General features: G+C 40.5%; 3 protein-coding genes and 1 long non-coding RNA gene across 5 annotated transcripts in view; 2 read left to right on the plus strand and 2 right to left on the minus strand.

Moving 5' to 3' along the window:
* LOC107523609 (cilia- and flagella-associated protein 107-like) overlaps positions 1-17,110 on the minus strand; it is a 31,996-nt gene extending 14,886 nt beyond the window's left edge. The window contains exon 1 of the mRNA XM_060205105.1: positions 16,997-17,110. Coding sequence (XP_060061088.1) covers positions 16,997-17,110 — 114 coding nt within the window. The remainder of the gene's footprint in view (positions 1-16,996) is intronic.
* Positions 1-18,504, plus strand: part of LOC103127679 (zinc finger protein 709-like) — a 471,063-nt gene that overhangs the window by 431,548 nt on the left and 21,011 nt on the right. The gene's annotated exons all lie outside the window — the stretch shown is intronic.
* The window catches only part of LOC107523550 (zinc finger protein 709-like), a 596,771-nt gene that overhangs the window by 426,680 nt on the left and 151,587 nt on the right, over positions 1-18,504 (plus strand). The gene's annotated exons all lie outside the window — the stretch shown is intronic.
* LOC132532456 (uncharacterized) overlaps positions 1-18,504 on the minus strand; it is a 79,253-nt gene that overhangs the window by 31,297 nt on the left and 29,452 nt on the right. The gene's annotated exons all lie outside the window — the stretch shown is intronic.

Genomic DNA, 18,504 nt, shown 5'->3' on the forward strand with positions numbered 1-18,504 from the left:
TAGTTTTAAATCTTACCATATGAGCAGTCAGTTCTTCATGTGCAGATGTACCTATAATTTTTTACTTAGGGAGAGAACTTGTACCAACTTTAAATGATGATCTAATGGTTAGAATTGGCTTGAGTTTTTTTTTTCTATGATTTTAGAAGGCTCTTTATTAGAATATACCAATATGTTATAGAAAGTCAATACCTAATGTGTTGACATGATAAAATGTTTACCATTTTTTAGCATTATTTTAAACTGATTAGACAGTTTAAGCACACTATTATACCTTTAGTTTACTAAGATCTTTACTCATCACAAGGCTATCATGAGTAAGCATAGATATAAAACTCTTAATAGATTTTACTCCTTAGAACTCTAATATGGCAACTTAAAAGGCTAAAATAAAACCTCATAGTTTAAATGTTCAAAATATTAATTTTGTTAAATCAGGATTTGCCAAAAAAAATCTTCTATCAGACCAAAAACACCATTTATTTCCTTAATTTATCAAGAATAAACCTCTGGCAGTGTCTTAAAACAAACCAGATAACTTTTAAAAGCAGAAAGATATAAAGAAGAAAACCAGAGCAAAAGCCTCTGGCATGTAAATAATTAACATAACCATTGTGTTATCTTTTACTAACCCAAGCCAGTATTTAAAACAATTTTAAGTAAAATGTTAAACTTTGTTTGTTAGGATCTTTGTTTATCACAAAGCTATCACACCCTTAGGGCAGCTATGAACGAGGATGGGTACACAACTTAATTGATCTTTCACTTTGATTTGTATAGGTAACTTAAAAAGCTAAGATAAACCTCATAGCTGAAATGTTAAAATAAATTTTTACTGTTAACATTTCTTTTAGATGACCATTTTACACTAAATAATTTTGTTGAATCACATCTGTTGAATAAAAATTTTTTATCAGGCCAGGAATATGTTTAACCCTTTTTTTCCTGGCAAGGCCACTGCTCTACACTGACTGGGTTATTAGAAAGTCAGTTCAAGGATGGAATTAAATTAACAAACAGTGGCAGTTGGTATTGGGGTGCTGGTAATATTTACAATTCTCACAAGAGTGAGAGAGATTGCAGAGGCATTTTGCCATGCCTAGATATCTCAGAAAATCTTTTAACTAATGAATTGATGCTGATATTAGCTATCAGAAGGACGACACTGTCCTATATTTTACTTTGGTAAAGGTGTGCCAACTCTATGAGTCAGGATCTTTAAAACCACATTTAGCTTAACTAAATCTTATTTAAAACTTAAAACAACCTTTATTTACTTAGGGGTTAACACACATTAATGAAAACAAGGTTAGCACAGACTTAAAACAGACATTTTTGGTGAAAAGAAAATTTTCCCTTGGAAAAACCGCTTTGGTTTTTGGATTCCTAACTCATAGACTATCTACCCAGGAGTGGCGTTTGTGGCTAGGGAATGATTGACTGGAGTCTTTGCCAATCTGTGGAGCAGAAGCTCTGTGCCGTGATTGGCTGTGTGGGCAGAACAGGCGGGCTTAGTTTACTGTCACACAGAGAAAAATCTTTGAAAAAAATTTTTTTCTGGGCTAAGGTACATTTTACAGTTTTAAAGAAACAAATCATTAAATTTTTATCAAAAGTGTGTACTGGTTCTCTGATCAATAGCTTTTAAGTTAAAGAGAAAGTCTTGTTTGATTGATTTCATGAGGGAGATTAAAGGGAGGAGGACACCAATTGGGATTGTAGTATTTGGCAGCCTCTTTTTCTAGCAAAGCCTCATCCTCTGTGGGAAGTGCTTCAGGAGGGGGGGGGTTTGTAAAACTGGATAGAGGCGGGGGAAAGAATGCTGGGTTTCATTCTCATGTGAATTAGCAATAGGAGGGTCAATAAAGGGAACTTTAGTAAGTGAGGTGGAACCTGTAGGGAGGGGAACAGGGCTTTTACTTTCATCGGGTGCTGGGAGGCTTTTATTTTGACTGGGTACTGGGGGATCAAGATCAATAATCACAGAAGGGCATGGAGATGGGGACCTTTTCACCCTCTGTAATAAGGCTTTTAATATCAGGGTGATTATTATAAATATTTAAGATATCATTAATTAAATTCCAGTAACAAAAGGCAGAAACAGGTACACGTTCAGACCAAAAGACTGATAGTGATCATTAAGACAGTCACCAATTCTCCTCCAATGTTTCTCATCTATAGTGCCTTCCTGGGGGAACCAGGGGCAAATATTTCCAATATAATCTAAAAACTTCTTTAATTCTTTCTTTTTAACCCTAGTTCCTCGTGTCTTGAGTGACTCCTTGAGTCCTTTAATGAATAAATCTTATTTGCTAAATTCATGTCCCATGGTTTTGCTTACCTCAGCCGCTGTGACACTCGCCTTCAGATGCGACTCATGGTCGGGTATTTCCGTGGCGATCTATGCGAGTCTTTGCATTACCCCCTCGGCTGCGATGACTCGGTGAATTCGGGTAGACCTACCCTCTCAATCAGCGGAATTCCTAAGTCCAGAAGGCTTCTTCACCCCACGTCCCGGGCGCCAGAATGCCCCGACCAGCAGGGCGGTGAACAGGGGCTAGGAACCTGAAATACCTGGAATGAAGGGACATGAGACATGAAAGAATGACAGCAAGACAAGTTTCTGATCAAGCTGAAAATTTTTATTGTGTTCACAGGCATTATAAGGCTTTGGGGAAGGAGAGGGAATGCTGGCGGAGGGGGATGGGGAGCAAACTTCAAAGCGGAATGTTCCTTGCAACAAATGGCGGAAACCAAACTGTGTGTTGACTCACTTGATTACTGATAAATGGTTTACCTGAGGGGAAATGGCCTGCCCAGGGGGGAATTAACACTTGTCTTGAGGGGTTCCATTGTCTCAAAGCTTATCATCTATCAAGCAGAGAAATGGCTCCTGGCAGTACCCCTTGTATCCCACAATCTGTCAATCATTATTAAATCACTAATAATTTTTTAATGTAAATGTGAGCCCTGGGCAGTAATTAAAAAAAAGAATTTGGAACTTTGAAGCCTCAGGCATGAAAAAGTATGTTTGCATAACTATTATTCTCTCTCCCCCACCCAAATGTAGTGTTAATCCTTCCTTCATATGACATCTTGAAAGGTCATTAGAAACAGTCAAGAAGTTAGGTGTGTTTGGGTTGGGTTGGTTTTTCCAATAGTGAGTCAACATTTTCCAGAGTTGGGAGCTGATGAGGGTGTAGCGGAGAATAATTTCTGGCAGTGTTAGTGGCAGCATCAGTGTGGGTTAGGAACGCCTTGGGTCCAGACTTGACTCAGATACAGAAGTTCTTCTGAAAAATAGTTTACCAATGATTGCCCTGTAAATAAAATCAAGTGTTTGCCATTTTATTCTTTAAGCCTCTTAGTAAGGCTTAAATCATCCACTAAGACTTTATCTTTAACAGAAGCAGGCTGGGGGAATGGATCAGCCTACCAACATCCATGTCTAGCAGAGAAGCAATTGCAGAAGTCAGACCATCCACCATCTGCACCCCATAAAGCATTTTGGTCCATGATCCCAGAAGGATAAAGACTATGGAAGTTTCCAAAGGAGGGGATGGGACACAGAACTCTTATGTGGGAACTGTCCTCCTATTATCTTACAATTTTGTTAATCATTAAATCACTAATCAAAGAATAGTAAACGTTTAGGTCGGGGTGGGGGGAGGCAGTACGGATCAAACTGGCAATGTCCATCTTCTGTAACTCAAAAAGAATTTTGGTCTCTACTCCCAGAGGGGTAAATGATTATGGAATAAACTAGAGGGCTACGTATACCCCATTCCACCAGGATCCAAAGTGTTTGTCACCAGGAATCTTGTTTCACACCAACAGTGAAAGGGAAGAAAATCTGGAAAGCATCAGAGGAAGTCAGGCACTGTTTCTCTAATCTGAAAGAGGAGAAAAGAAAAGACACCTGGAAGTAACAATAAGTGGAGTGAACTTAGAATGGAAGTAAAGACAGACATTATATTTATTACTATTATTATTTACCAGAGCACTCTCAGCTCTGGCTTATGGTAGTGCAAGGGACTGAACCTGGGACTTTGGAGCCTCAGGCATGAGAGTCTGTTTGCAGAACCATTATGCTATCTACCCCTGCCGCTTTATTATCTTTATTATCTTTATTCTCAGCACCCAGCACAGAGCTGGACACAGCAGAGATATGCAAACAATGTTTGCTGAACAAACAGGAGGGTGAATGAACAGCTTACTGACTCAAATAAAACATAAAGCAGGTTTTCTCCAAGAATGACCTGGAAGCAAAGCAGAACCCACACAGAAGTCCTTTCAGAAGGTGAAGAAGCTACCTACCTGTATAGAAATCTTGAATGATCAGGAACTGGGGAGTTAGTCATCACAGGTTCAAAAAAAGAGTATAGCAAAATCCATCTTGGAGAAGTTTGAGTGAAGAAAGGGAAGGTGAATGAAATAGAAAAAGGGAGGGAGGGAGGGAGAAACAGAGAGACCTCCTAGCTTGGGACAGAGCTTAAGCAAAAACTCACCATATTGACCTGAATATGCAAATCATAATAAGCAGTGTATAAGTCTGAACTTGACAGGGTGCTTCAGGGTGGCAGGACATCTATGGTGAGGATGTGTTGAAAGACAGTCCAGACGAAGATGACAAGGAGAAAGACAGGCATCAGCAGCGCCAGCACACAAAAGATAATCATGCTGCCCGGGGTGTGAAGACTTAACTGGAGAGGGTCATCTGGAGAACTTGTGGCAAGCACACCTGATCCTGTTGAATTAACTGTCTTTCTCTCTCCCACACATCGAGAGCTCTGTCCAACCTGTCTTCTTAGATTCAAACACAACTGGGCCAAAGGTAGCAGAGATACCTGCTTCCCCAAGGCTGCAGGCTGGTGAAAAGCAACTCTTAAGTCTGTGGGTAGCTTTGGAGAGGGGTTCTCGAGGGGCTTGGTGGCACTCAGATGTCAATGGCAGCAGGATAGCAGCATTGCTCATGGGCAGGTTCCAACAGTTCCCATGGCTTTGCCAGCTCTCAGCTTCTGAATGTGCAAAGAAAAGTCTAACGCGGATTCGACTTCTGGAGGTGGAGCTACGAGCAGCAGATCGCTTTCTCTCCTCTCCTCTCCCGGATCAACTAGGAATACCAAAGGAGACCACCCGGCCCGAAACAAGACAGGACTAGAATGACCACAGAAACCCAGTAAATCACCCGTGAGTACAAACACGTGTGGCTGGTGACAGAGAGGAGAGAGGGGCCTAAGGAGAGATTAAGTGACTGCTAACAGTTCCACAGTTTATCAGTGGAGACACCACCTCCAGTCTGCTCCACCAACAAGGGGACAGCTGAAGGGAGGAAAGGACTCCCCAGAGACTCTCCAAGTGCAACTCTGAGTCTCCATTGCTACTACCCTCAGAATCTGGAGCAGCAACAGGGAGGGACACCAGGGGACAGAGATCTAACCGGGAAACTGAGGAGAAGACCTATACCTCGGTGGCATAGCTGAGGGGCTGTGAAAGTCTCTTTGCATAACCACTGGATTATCTCTGCCACACCCTGCTTTATCTCTTGGTCAGGAGTCAGTGATTAAGCTAAGAAGCCTATTGATAGTTTAAAAGCCCTCAGGCTCCCATAGCCTACAGGGGAAAAAAAAGGCTTTTACACCACTGAACTCCAACTCAGGGATTGAAAAAACTATTAACTTATATAAAATGGTTAAAACAACAAGAAAAAATATTGGAGACTCGAACCAGGACAAGAGTCCAGCTAAAAGTCTCCAGAGGGTGAAGCACAAAACAACGAGTTCAACATCCAAACATTAGCTAAGTAAATAATAATAGGAGTGAGTAAAGAATTTGAAAAAATTGTAATCAGAAATGCAGGAACAACAAATGAGAATATGGAAGAAAATTCTAATTATCTCACGGTTATTAGAGAGCTGAAAGCTGAAATCGTTGAGCTAAGAAGGCAACTAGCTGAACAAGCTAAAACAGTATCAGAGCAGGGCAACAAAATAGATGAACTCCAGAAAGCAGTAGCGGGCAGAGAGAATAGAATCAATGAGGCTGAAGACAGAATTAGCAAGATTGAGGATGAATTAGAGACAACTAAAAAAGAAGTAAGAGATCTCAAAAAGAGATTAAGAGATGCTGAAAACAACAACAGAGTCCTATGGGATGACTTCAAAAGAAACAATATACGCATTATTGGCTTACCAGAGGAAGAAAGAGAAGGGGAGGAAGAAAGCATTCTCCAGGCCATAATAGCTGAAAATTTCTCTAGTCTAGACAACACCAAAGACATAAAGATTCAAGAAGCCCAGAGGGTCCCAAACAGAATTAACCCAGACCTAAAGACACCAAGACATGTCATACTTAGAATGGAAAGGAATAAGGATAAAGAAAGGATCCTCAAGGCTGCCAGAGAAAAACAAAGAGTCACCTACAAAGGAAAACCCATAAGATTAGCAGCAGACTTCTCCATACAAACACTACAGGCCAGAAGAGAATGGCAAGATATCTATCGAGTGCTCAATGAGAAAGGCTTTCAGCCAAGAATACTATATCCTGCTAGATTGTCATTCAGACTAGATGGAAGCATCAAACCCTTCTCAGACAAGCAACAGTTGAAGGAAGCAACCATCACCAAGCCTGCCCTGAAAGAAGTTCTGAAAGGTCTCCTATAAACAACCAGACCACCACAAATAGGACATATATCAAAACACTCTAAAACTCTACAAGAATGGCGTTCAAATATCTTCAATCTTTGAAATCAATAAATGTGAATGGCCTGAATTCACCTATTAAAAGACACAGAGTAGGAAGATGGATCAGAAAACACAACCCAACAATATGTTGTCTACAGGAAACTCACCTAACTCAACAAGACAAACACAGACTTAAAGTGAAAGGATGGAAAACTATCATTCAAGCCAATGGCCCACAAAAAGGGCAGGAACAGCTATTCTCATATCTGACATGATAGACTTTAAAATAGATAAGATTAAAAAAGATAGGAATGGACACTACTTAATGCTCAGAGGATCAGTCAATCAAGAGGACTTAACAATTATTAATATCTATGCACCCAGTGAGAAGCCATCTAAATACATCAAACTTCTACTGAAAGAGCTACAGCAATATATTAACAGTAACACAATCATAGTAGGGGACTTCAACACCCCACTATCTCAACTTGACAGATCATCCAGGAAGAAAATCAGTAAAGACATAAGGGAGCTAAATGAAGAGACAGATAAACTAGAACTATTGGACATTTTCAGAGTCATTCATCCCGAGAAACTGGAATACACATTTTACTCAAATCCACATGGATCATTCTCAAGGATAGACCATATGTTAGGCCACAAAGACAGCATCAGCCTATTCAAGAGCACTGAAATCATCCCAAGCATCTTCTCACACCACAGTGGAATTAAACTAACACTTAACAATCAACAAAAGATTAGTAACAGTGCCAAAATGTGGAAGCTCAACAGTACACTTCTTAACAACTTCTGGGTCAAAGAGGAAATCAAGGAAGAAATCAAAATGTTTCTAGAGTTCAATGAAAATGAAGACACAAGCTATCAAAATATTTGGGACACAGCTAAAGCAGTCCTAAGAGGGAAGTTCATAGCTATACAAGCACACATTAGGAAACAAGAAAAGGCACAAATAAACAGCCTGATTGCACATCTTAAAGACCTAGAAGAAGAACAACATAGGAATCCTAAAGCAACCAGAAGGACAGAAATTACTAAAGATGGGGCAGAAATAAATAACATTGAGAATAGGAAAACCATACAAAAGATCAATGAAAGTAAATGTTGGTTCTTCGAAAGAGTAAACAAAATCGACAAACCTTTAGCCAGACTCACAAAACAAAAAAGGGAGAAGACCCAAATAAATCGGATAGTAAATGAAAGAGGAGAAATCACAACAGACACTGCAGAAATTCAACATATCATGCGAGGCTTCTATGAACAACTATATGCCACCAAGCTAGAGAACCTGGAAGAAATAAATGATTTCCTAGATACCTACCAAACTTCCAAAGCTAAGTAAAGAGGAAGTGGATAACATGAACAGGCCCATCACAGCTAATGAAATTGAAACAGTTATCAAAAATCTTCCCAAAAATAAAAGTCCTGGACCAGATGGTTTTACAAATGAATTCTACAAAACTTTCAAAGAAGAACTAATACCTCTACTTTTAAAAGTCTTCCAGAAGATTGAAGACACTGGAATATGCCCTGCCAGCTTCTATGAAGCCAAAATCACCCTAATAACAAAAGCAGACAGGGACACAACCAAAAAAGAAAACTACAGATGAACATAGATGCGAAAATATTGAACAAAATTCTAGCCAACCGGATACAGCAGTATATCAAAAACATTGTTCATCATGACCAAGTGGGGTTTATCCCAGGCATGCAACGTTGGTTTAATATACGTAAATCAATCAATGTGATCCACCACATCAACAAAAGCAAGACCAAAAACCACATGGTCATATCAATAGATGCAGAGAAAGCCTTTGACAAAATACAACATCCCTTAATGATCAAAACACTACAAAAAATAGGAATAGATGGAAAATTCCTGAAGATAGTGGAGTCTAATATATAGCAAACCTACAGTCAACATCATACTCAATGGTGAAAAACTGGAAGCGTTTCCCCTCAGATCAGGTACTAGACAGGGATGCCCACTATCACCATTACTATTCAACATAGTGTTGGAAGCTCTTGCCATAGCAATCAGGCAGGAGCAAGGAATTAAAGGTATACAGATTGGAAGAGAAGAAGTCAAACTCTCCTTATTTGCAGATGACATGATAGTATACATGGAAAAACCTAAGGAATCCAGCAAGAAGCTTTTGGAAATCATCAGGCAATACAGTAATGTGTCAGGCTATAAAATTAACATTCAAAAGTCAGTGGCATTCCTCTATGCAAACACTAAGTTAGAAGAAATTGAAATCCAGAAATCAGTTCCTTTTTCTTTTTCTTTTTTTTTTTCAGTTCCTTTTTCTATAGCAACAAAAACAATAAAATATCTAGGAGTAAACCTAACCAAAGAAGTGAAAGACTTGTATACTGAAAATTATGAGTCACTACTCAAAGAAATTGAAAAAGACACAAAGAAGTGGAAAGATATTCCATGTTCATGGGTTGGAAGAATTTACATCATCAAAATGAATATACTACCCAGAGCCATCTGCAATTTTAATGCTATCCCCATCAAGATCCCAAGCACATTTTTTAGAAGAATAGAAAAAATGCTACAAATGTTTATCTGGAACCAGAGAAGACCTAGAATTGCCAAAACAATCTTGAGAAAAAAGAACAGAACCGGAGGCATCACACTCCCAGATCTCAAACTATATTAGAGGGCCATTGTCATCAAAACTGCTTGGTACTGGAACATGAACAGACACACTGACCAGTGGAATAGAATTGAGAGCCCAGAAATGAGGCCCCACATGTATGGACATCTAATCTTTGACAAATGGGCCCAGACTATTATATGGGGGAAGCAGAGTCTCTTCAACAAATGGTGTTGGAAACAATGGGTCGAAACATGCAGAAGAATGAAACTGAATCACTGTATTTCACCAAATACAAAAGTAAATTCCAAGTGGATCAAGGACTTGGATGTTAGACCAGAAACTATCAGATACTTAGAGGAAAATATTGGAAGAACTTTTTTCTGCATAAATTTTAAAGACATTTTCAATGAAACGAATCCAATTACAAGGAAGACGAAGCCAAGTATAAACCTATGGGACTACATCAAATTAAAAAGCTTCTTCACAGCAAAAGAAACCACTACCCAAATCAAGAGACCCCTCACAGAATGGGAGAAGATCTTTACATGCCATACATCAGATAAGAGTTTAATAACCAACATATATAAAGAGCTTGCCAGACTCAACAAATGACCCCATCCAAAAATGGGGGGAGGACTTGGACAGAATATTCACCACAGAAGAGATCCAAAAGGCCAAGAAACACATGAAAAAATGCTCCAAGTCTCTGATTGTCAGAGAAATGCAAATCAAGACAACAATGAGATATCACTTCACTCCTGTGAGAATGTCACACATCAGAAAAGGTAACAGCAGCAAATGCTGGAGAGGGTGTGGGGTCAAAGGAACCCTCCTGCACTGCTGGTGGGAATGTCAATTGGTCCAACCTCTGTGGAGAACAGTCTGGAGAACTCTCAGAAGGCTAGAAATGGACCTACCCTATGACCCTGCAATTCCCCTCCTGGGGATATATCCTAAGGAACCCAACACATCCATCCAAAAAGATCTGTGTACACATATGTTCTTGGCAGCACAATTTGTAATAGCCAAAACCTGGAAGCAACCCAGGTGTCCAACAACAGATGAGTGGCTGAGCAAGTTGTGGTATATATACACAATGGAATACTACTCAGCTGTAAAAAATGGTGACTTCACTGTTTTCAGCCGATCTTGGATGGACCTTGAAAAAATCATGTTGAGTGAAATAAGTCAGAAACAGAAGGATGAATATGGGATGATCTCACTCTCAGGCCGAAGTTGAAAAACAAGATTAGAAAAGAAAACACAAGTTGTACCTGAAATGGAATTGGAGTATTACACCAAAGTAAAAGACTCTGGGGTGGGTGGGTGGGTGGGGAGAATACAGGTCCATGAAAAATGATGAATGAAATAGTGGGGGTTGTATTGCTAAATGGGAATCTGGGGAATGTTATGCATGTAAAAAAAAAAAAAAAAAAGAAGTAGAAACGCAAAGCAGAAATTGACTGAGTTTGGAGTATGGCACCAAAGTAAGAAAGCAGAAGTATACTAGAGTTTGCAGTGAGTACCTCCCTAATACTTCCTCTCCACTTTTCCAAGCTTTGGGTCCATGATTGCCCAACAATTTGTTTGGCTTTGTATGTTAACTCTCTTTTCAGTCACCAGGTTCCAGGTGTCATCAGGATGCCGGCCAGACTTCCCTGGATTGAAGACACCACCAATGTGTCCTGGAGCTCAGCTTCCCCAGAGACCCATCCTACTAGGGAAAGAGAGAGGCAGACTGGGAGTATGGACCGACCAGTCAACGCCCATGTTCAGCGAGGAAGCAATTACAGAAGCCAGACCTTCTACCTTCTGCAACCCTCAATGACCCTGGGTCCATGCTCCCAGAGGGATAGAGAATGGGAAAGCTATCGGGGGAGGGGGTGGGATATGGAGATTGGGTGGTGGGAATTGTGTGGAGTTGTACCCCTCCTACCCTATGGTTTTGTTAATTAATCCTTTCTTAAATAAAAAAAAAAACATGAAAAAAAAAAAAAGAAACCATCACCCAAAGAGAACATGTACTGCCGAAGAGATACAAAAGTCCAACAGACATATGAAAAATTGCTCCAAGTCACTGATTGTCAGGGCGAATAAAGACAACAGTGAGATACCACTTCATTCCTGTGAGAACATCATACATCAGAAAGGATAGGAAAAAAAAAAGAAAGAAAGAAAAAGAAAAATGATGAATGAAATAGTGGGGGTTGTATTGTTAAATGGGAATCTGGGGAATGTTATGCATGTAAAAAAAAAAAAAAAAAGAAGTAGAAACGCAAAGCAGAAATTGACTGAGTTTGGAGTATGGCACCAAAGTAAGAAAGCAGAATTACACTAGAGTTTGCAGTGAGTACCTCCCTAATACTTCCTCTCCACTTTTCCAAGCTTTGGGTCCATGATTGCTCAACAATTTGTTTGGCTTTGTATGTTAACTCTCTTTTCAGTCACCAGGTTCCAGGTGTCATCAGGATGCTGGCCAGATTTCCCTGGATTGAAGACCCCACCAATATGTCCTGGAGCTCAGCTTCCCCAGAGACCCACCGTACTAGGGAAAGAGAGAGGCAGACTGGGAGTATGGACCGACCAGTCAACGCCCATGTTCAGCGGGGAAGCAATTACAGAAGCCAGACCTTCTACCTTCTGCAACCCACAATGACCCTGGGTCCATGCTCCCAGAGGGATAGAGAATGGGAAAGCTATCGGGGGAGGGGTGGGATATGGAGATTGGGCAGTGGGAATTGTGTGGAGTTGTACCCCTCCCACCCTATGGTTTTGTTAATTAATCCTTTCTTAAATAAAAAAATAAAAAAATAAAAAATAAAAAAATAATTTGACAGTCCAAGATTTTCCCCAAGCTAAAACACAAGTTTTTTTTTCCAAAGTAGGAAAGCAGAAGCTCAGAACTGCTTAGCAGCTATTTGCTATAAAAAAAAAAAAAGAAAAGAAAAGAAAAGTCTAACGCAGGACTTACCAATTAAAACAGAGTACAGAACTGTCCTCCTCAAGTCCAAGCTGAATAAAGAGAAAAATATTGAGTAGGGAAAAGACAACCTACAAGGGCCAGGCACTCAGTTAAGTGCACAGGACTAAGCACCAGGACCTGAGTAAGGACCCAAGTTCGAGCCCTGGCTTCCCACCTGCAGGGAAGTTGCTTCACAAGCATTAAAGTAGGTCTGTAGGTGTCTCTCTGTTTCTCTCCCTCTATACCTCCCCCTTCCTCTCAATTTCTGGCTATCTCTAATAAATAAAGATAACAAAAAAATTTTAAAGGGGAAAATATGGCATAACTATTTAATAAATGCAATAATATTTAAGCATTCCAAGCAAACTAAACTCAAACTGATACATTCCCAGACACACATAACTTGAAATGACAAAAGATGAAAGATAAAGAGAGTATCTTAAAAGCAGCAAGAGATGGCAGCACAATTTGTAATAGCCAAAACCTGGAATCAACCCAGGCGTCCAACAACAGATGAGTAGCTGAGCAAGTTGTGGTATATATACACAATGGAATACTACTCAGCTGTAAAAATTGGTGACTTCACTGTTTTCAGCCAATCTTGGATGGACCTTGAAAAAATCATCTTAAGTGAAATAAGTCATGAACAAAAGGATGAATATGGGATGATCTCACTCTCAGGCAGAAGTTGAAAAACAAGATCAGAAAAGAAAACACAAGTAGAACCTGAAATGGAATTGGCATATTGCACCAAAGTAAAAGACTCTGGGGTGGGTGGGTGGGGAAAATACAGGTCCATGAAGGATGATAAATGACATAGTGGGGGTTGTATTGTTAAATGAGGATCCGGGGAATGTTATGCATGTATAAACTATTGTATTTACTGTTTAATGTAAAACATTAATTCACCAATAAAGAAATAAATTAAAAAAAACAACACCAATAAACAACAAGGAAGAGCAACAAAAGGGAAAAAATGGTCTCCAGGAGCAGTGGATTTGTAATGCAGGCACCGAGCCCCAGCAATAACCCTGGAGGCAATAAAATAAAATAAAGAATCAGACACAACACTCAAGCCTAGAAGGAACTTGAACCCAGGAACATCCCTTAGATGAAACTTGAGGGTCTTTGGTATGGGAAGACGCTAGAAGTCTATTTCAGGTTCCTAGAGGCCCATGACTTTAGTAATTTTTGCATGAGCCCAATAGCTAATATGCAGGTGGACTTAAAATGTTACCTGGGAAGATGGTGTCAGAGTTGAGAATAGGAATAGAAAGTTGGATTAGGGCAAAAAGTAGCTCCCAAATATGAAGAAAATACATAGATACCATTAACCGTAAATCCCATTGATCGACCCATGTCTATTCATATTTAGCACAGTAGCCATTGTGACCTCTGTGTCCTAATTTCTTCTGCTCTACTCCTACCTTTGGGTTCTTGTTTATTAATCCTTTTGTCCTGCTTTATATCTTATCGCCTTTAGCACCAAGTTGCAGGTGCTACCATGACGCCGTCCTGACTTCCCTGGGCAGACAACCTCACCAATGTGTCCTGAAACCCCTCTCCAGAGCCGTGCCCAAATAGGGAAAGTTAGAAACAGGCTGGGGGTGTGGATCCACCTGCCAATACCCATGTCCAGCAGAGAAGCAATTACAGAAGCCAGAACTCCCACCTTCTGCACCCCATAAAGTATTTGGTCCAGGGACCAGGTGGTAGCACACCTTGTAAGCACACACATTACTGTCCAAAAGGACCCAGGTTCAAGCCCCTGGTCCCCACCTGAAGAGGGAAAGCTCCACAGGTGGTGAATCAGGCCCCTCCCCTCTCAATTTCTCTCTGTCTCTCTCCAATAAAAAATGAAAAGAAGAAAAACAATAATTTATTCTATACTACCCGAGGGATAAAAAAAAAAATAGGAAAGCTTCCAATGGTTAGTATGGTACAGTGAACTCTGGTGGCGGGAACTCTATGGAATTGTACACCTGTGATTTTACAACCTTGTTCATTATTATTTAATCACTAGAAACTAGCAAACAAACAACAGCCCTCAGAATGCTCTCAGAGAGAACTACTTGAAGCCTGGGTCCTGGTGGAGAGATTTTATACACTGTGGGAGCAGAAGCTACAGTAAATATTTTAAACAGTCTACAAAGTGAAGTAAGTCAGACAACAAAACATGCCTCCTGTCTAGGTGTTATCTACACATTTGGAAACTCAACATTTCTCTCTCTCTTTCATTCTTTCTTCCATCTCCTTCTTCCTTTTTTCTTTCCTTCCTTCCTTTCTCCTTCCCCCTTTCTTTCTCTTTTTGTCCTTTCTTCCTCTGTCCTCCTCCTTCCCTATCTTTCTCCCTTCCTTCCTTGTCTTCTTTCTTTATTTTTCCTTTCTTCCTTTCCTTCATCCTTTCATCCTTACATCCTTCCTTATTCCCTCCCTCCCTTTCTTCCTTTCCACCAGAGTCATTTCTGAGGCTTGGTACCTACACGATTAATCCCCACTCCTGGTAGCCACTTTTTTCATTTTCCTTTTTTCCCCTGCCTGTCTTTTTATTTGGTAAGATAAACAAGTTGAAAGGGGTGAAGAAAATAGCATGAGAGGGGCTGAGTGGTGGTGAACCTGGTTGAGAGCACATATTATAGTGTGCAAGGACCTGGGTTCAAGACCTTAGTCTCCACCTGCAGAGAGAAAGCTTTGTGAGTGTTGAAGCAGGGCTGCAGGTGTCTCTCTCCCTCTGTCTCCCCCTCCCCTGTTGTGCCTCACTCCCCTGGGCTTCAAATGAGGGAACTGCAATCTGGGTCACTGCTTCCCAGCGGCATCATGCTTTGTTGGGGAGGGAATGGGGAAAGGACAAGAGAAAAGCACAATGTACTTTAGTACCAGTTGGAATCTGACTTTTTCTGAAAATGGGTATTCAATGGACTCTTGTGAACTGCTTTACACAGTATCTGTAAAGCAATATCTGTAAAGCTATTTTGCCTCAGCTATCATTGTTTTCTAAATTTCTATGGAAAAAATGAGGAACTAGAGCTTCTTGATCCTACTATCTTTTACTTTCTGTCTTCCCTTTCTTCCTGTCTTCTTATTCTTTTTTTTTATTGGTGGTCTGCTCAACTCTAGCATATGGTGGTGCTGGGAATTTAACCTGGGACTTCAGGGTCTCAAGAATAGGAATCTAGTCCACAAATCACTATGACATCTTCCTAAACCCTACTGCCATCTTTCTAACATGACTTCAACTACAGCTATTTTAATGCAATCTCTTATGGGTGAGAGAACACACAATAATATCCCTGCATGACTCCTCACCACAGCAGCCTGAATGCTTTGCCCCATCAGGATTTTCTCTTAGAATTTCCTGTACACACACCTCTTCCCAAATAAGGTCAAGTGGAATCAGAGTTCATAGTGACCACAAGTCATATCTGCTCAGAGTTTTCATGTGATCACATTCTCCATAAAACCAGCCTTTTCAGGGGCTAGGTGTTGGCACACCTGTTTGAAATCACAGGTTACAGTGCACAAGGACCCAGGTTCCAGCCCCCACCTCGCACCTGCAGTGGGGAAGTTTCACACGTGGTGAAGCAGTGCTGCAGGTGTCTCTCTCCCTCTCTATGGTCCTCTTCCCTCTTGATTTCTCTGTCTCAAATAAATCAGTAAATAAAATACATTTTTCAGCATAAGGATCCTGGTTTGAGCCCCCGGTCTGCAGGTGTCTATCTTTCTCTCCCCTTCTCTGACTCCCCATCCTCTCTCCATTTATCTGTCCTATCTAACAATGACAACATCAATAACAATAACAACAATAACTACAACAACAATAAAAAATAACAAGGGCAACAAACAGGAAAATAAAATTACATTAAAAATAAATAAATAAAATATATTTTTATAAAATAGCTTTTTCTGGTTCTCAGGAGTTACCATCAAGGTCCTGACACTTAACTCAAAGCTGCCAACTCTATCTTGCTCTCTTTTCCTTGTCCATTTCCTCAGAAGACATGAGAACCACAGCACATGTCTGCCAATGTCCAAGTGGCTCAGTTTTGCCTGACACAACTGAAGATGCTCAGTTTCAAGCTGGTTCATTCACATGAGGACTTTCTTGATGGCCTTTAACAAACAGGGGCTGGGGAGGGTACCAAGAGTCCAGACTGGTGATCAGGCCTAGCTCAGCACCTCAACAAATTCCATATGCTGGGAAGAACCAGGTCAGGGTGAGCAGACTTTAAAAAAAAATTTTTTTTGTTTTTATCATTTATTGGATTCAGAGAGCAATTGAGTGTGATTGGGGAGACAGAGAGAGACACCTGCAACATTGCTGCAACACTTGTGGAGCTTCGTACCCTTGCAGGTATGAGCCGAGGGCTGTAACCTGGGTCCTTGTGCACTGTAACCTGTGCTCTCAACCAGGTGCGCCACCCTCTGCTCCCTGTCATGCTTCAAATCAAGGTGCAGGGGAATTGAACACAGGCCACCAGCTGCTTAGAAACCTCCCATGGAGAATAACCCAGCAAGGTGCAAGTGTACAGGCAACTCTGGAATTGTTTCCAAGTCACAGTGGAGACATTGATCTCTGCTTAGATTTCAACTCTGAAGAACACTGGTGCCATAGCTTAAGATGCTCCATGTGGGACCCTTCACTTGGTAGCTATGACACCCTCACCTCTGCCTCTCCCTGCCAGTTCTCTGGGTGAGCCCACTTTCCCCCTCCTCCACTTCCTCACTTTCCTCCTCTCTTCCACCCCGTTTCCAGTAAGCACTCTGGTAGAATATTTGGTCTCAGTCTTCCAGCTTGGTATGAAAATGGGCTGTGGCTCCACAGCCATCAGAAACTGCATAGTGAGAGTTTACTCCAAGTTTCTTTGACTTGACACAGCACAATTTGTAATAGCCAAAACCTGGAAGCAACCCAGGTATTCAAACATGAGTGGCTGAGCAAGTTGTGGTATATATATATAATAGAATACTACTCAGCTATTAAAAATGGTGTCTTCACCATTTTCAGTCAATCTTGGATGGACCTTGAAAAATTCATGTTAAGTGAAATAATTCAGAAACAGAAGGATGAATATGGGATGATTTCACTCTCAGGCAGAAGTTGAAAAACAAGATCAGAAAAGAAAACACAGGTAGAACCAGAACTGGAATTTGCGTATTGCACCAAAGTAAAAGACTATGGGGTGGGTGGGTGGGGAGAATATAGGTCCAAGTAGTATGACAGAGGACCTAGTGGGTGTTGTATTGTTATATGGAAAACTCAGAAATGTTATGCATATACAAGAAATTGTATTTACTGTTGAATGTAAAACAGTAATTCCCCAGTAAAGAAATTAAAGAAAAGAAAGGGATAGCAGAAAAAAAAGTGACTCCCTGCAGGTGGGGAGCCAAGGGCTCAAACCAGGATCTGGTCCATGAGCTTCTTGCCACATGCGCTTAGCCCAGTATGCTACCACCTCACTTCTGTTTTACTAGATTTTTGTGGATGCTTTTGTTGAAGAAAAATTAAAAGGTTGGAAAGAGATGTCAGTAGAATTTGTGGGCTTTGTCATAGTCCTAATAGGCAGGATAACTCGCTAAATGTTTCCATAACCTCTTCTGTTTACATTGCACAGCTAGGGTATTGTACCTTTTATTCATTATGGGATCTTCCAGCTAGGGGGTCACACTGTCCAGTGAAGAGGCTGTGCTGTTAGATTTAAAACAGGGTTTCAAGCTATTGCTGTTATTTAGCTTCCATTTTCTAGCCTGAAAGACATTGAGGAAAAGAAGAAGAGATGGCAGTTTCTTGGGTAAGTGACTTGCCACACATCAGAGTCTGTTTCTTTTTCCTCTTGAATAAGTTGTATTTTAATTGATACATGAAAGTAAACATTAGAAGATTGATTCAAGCCAGTCATCTTTGTCAACATAAAATAACTCAATGGATAGAAATCTGATAAATGCAAACAGTGTTGAAAACATTCTGTTATTCTGGTCTTCTTTGTAGACACGAAAGAATTCACAGTGAAACAAAATCTCAAGAAAGTCATAAAGCTTTCAGATGTTCCACTAATTTTCAAGCACATCAATATATTCACAATGGAAATCAATCTTTTGAGCATAAACTGTTCTAAAGATTAGAGAGAGAAATGCAACCTGAGATGATGCAGAGGCTTGTGGTTCAATATAATAGCTCTCAGGTATGAGCCTCTGCACTACATGGGCTAGAGATACGTTCTGTTTTTTATTGTCT

Source organism: Erinaceus europaeus, chromosome 13, assembly GCF_950295315.1.
Source record: "Erinaceus europaeus chromosome 13, mEriEur2.1, whole genome shotgun sequence".
NCBI lineage: Eukaryota > Metazoa > Chordata > Mammalia > Eulipotyphla > Erinaceidae > Erinaceus > Erinaceus europaeus.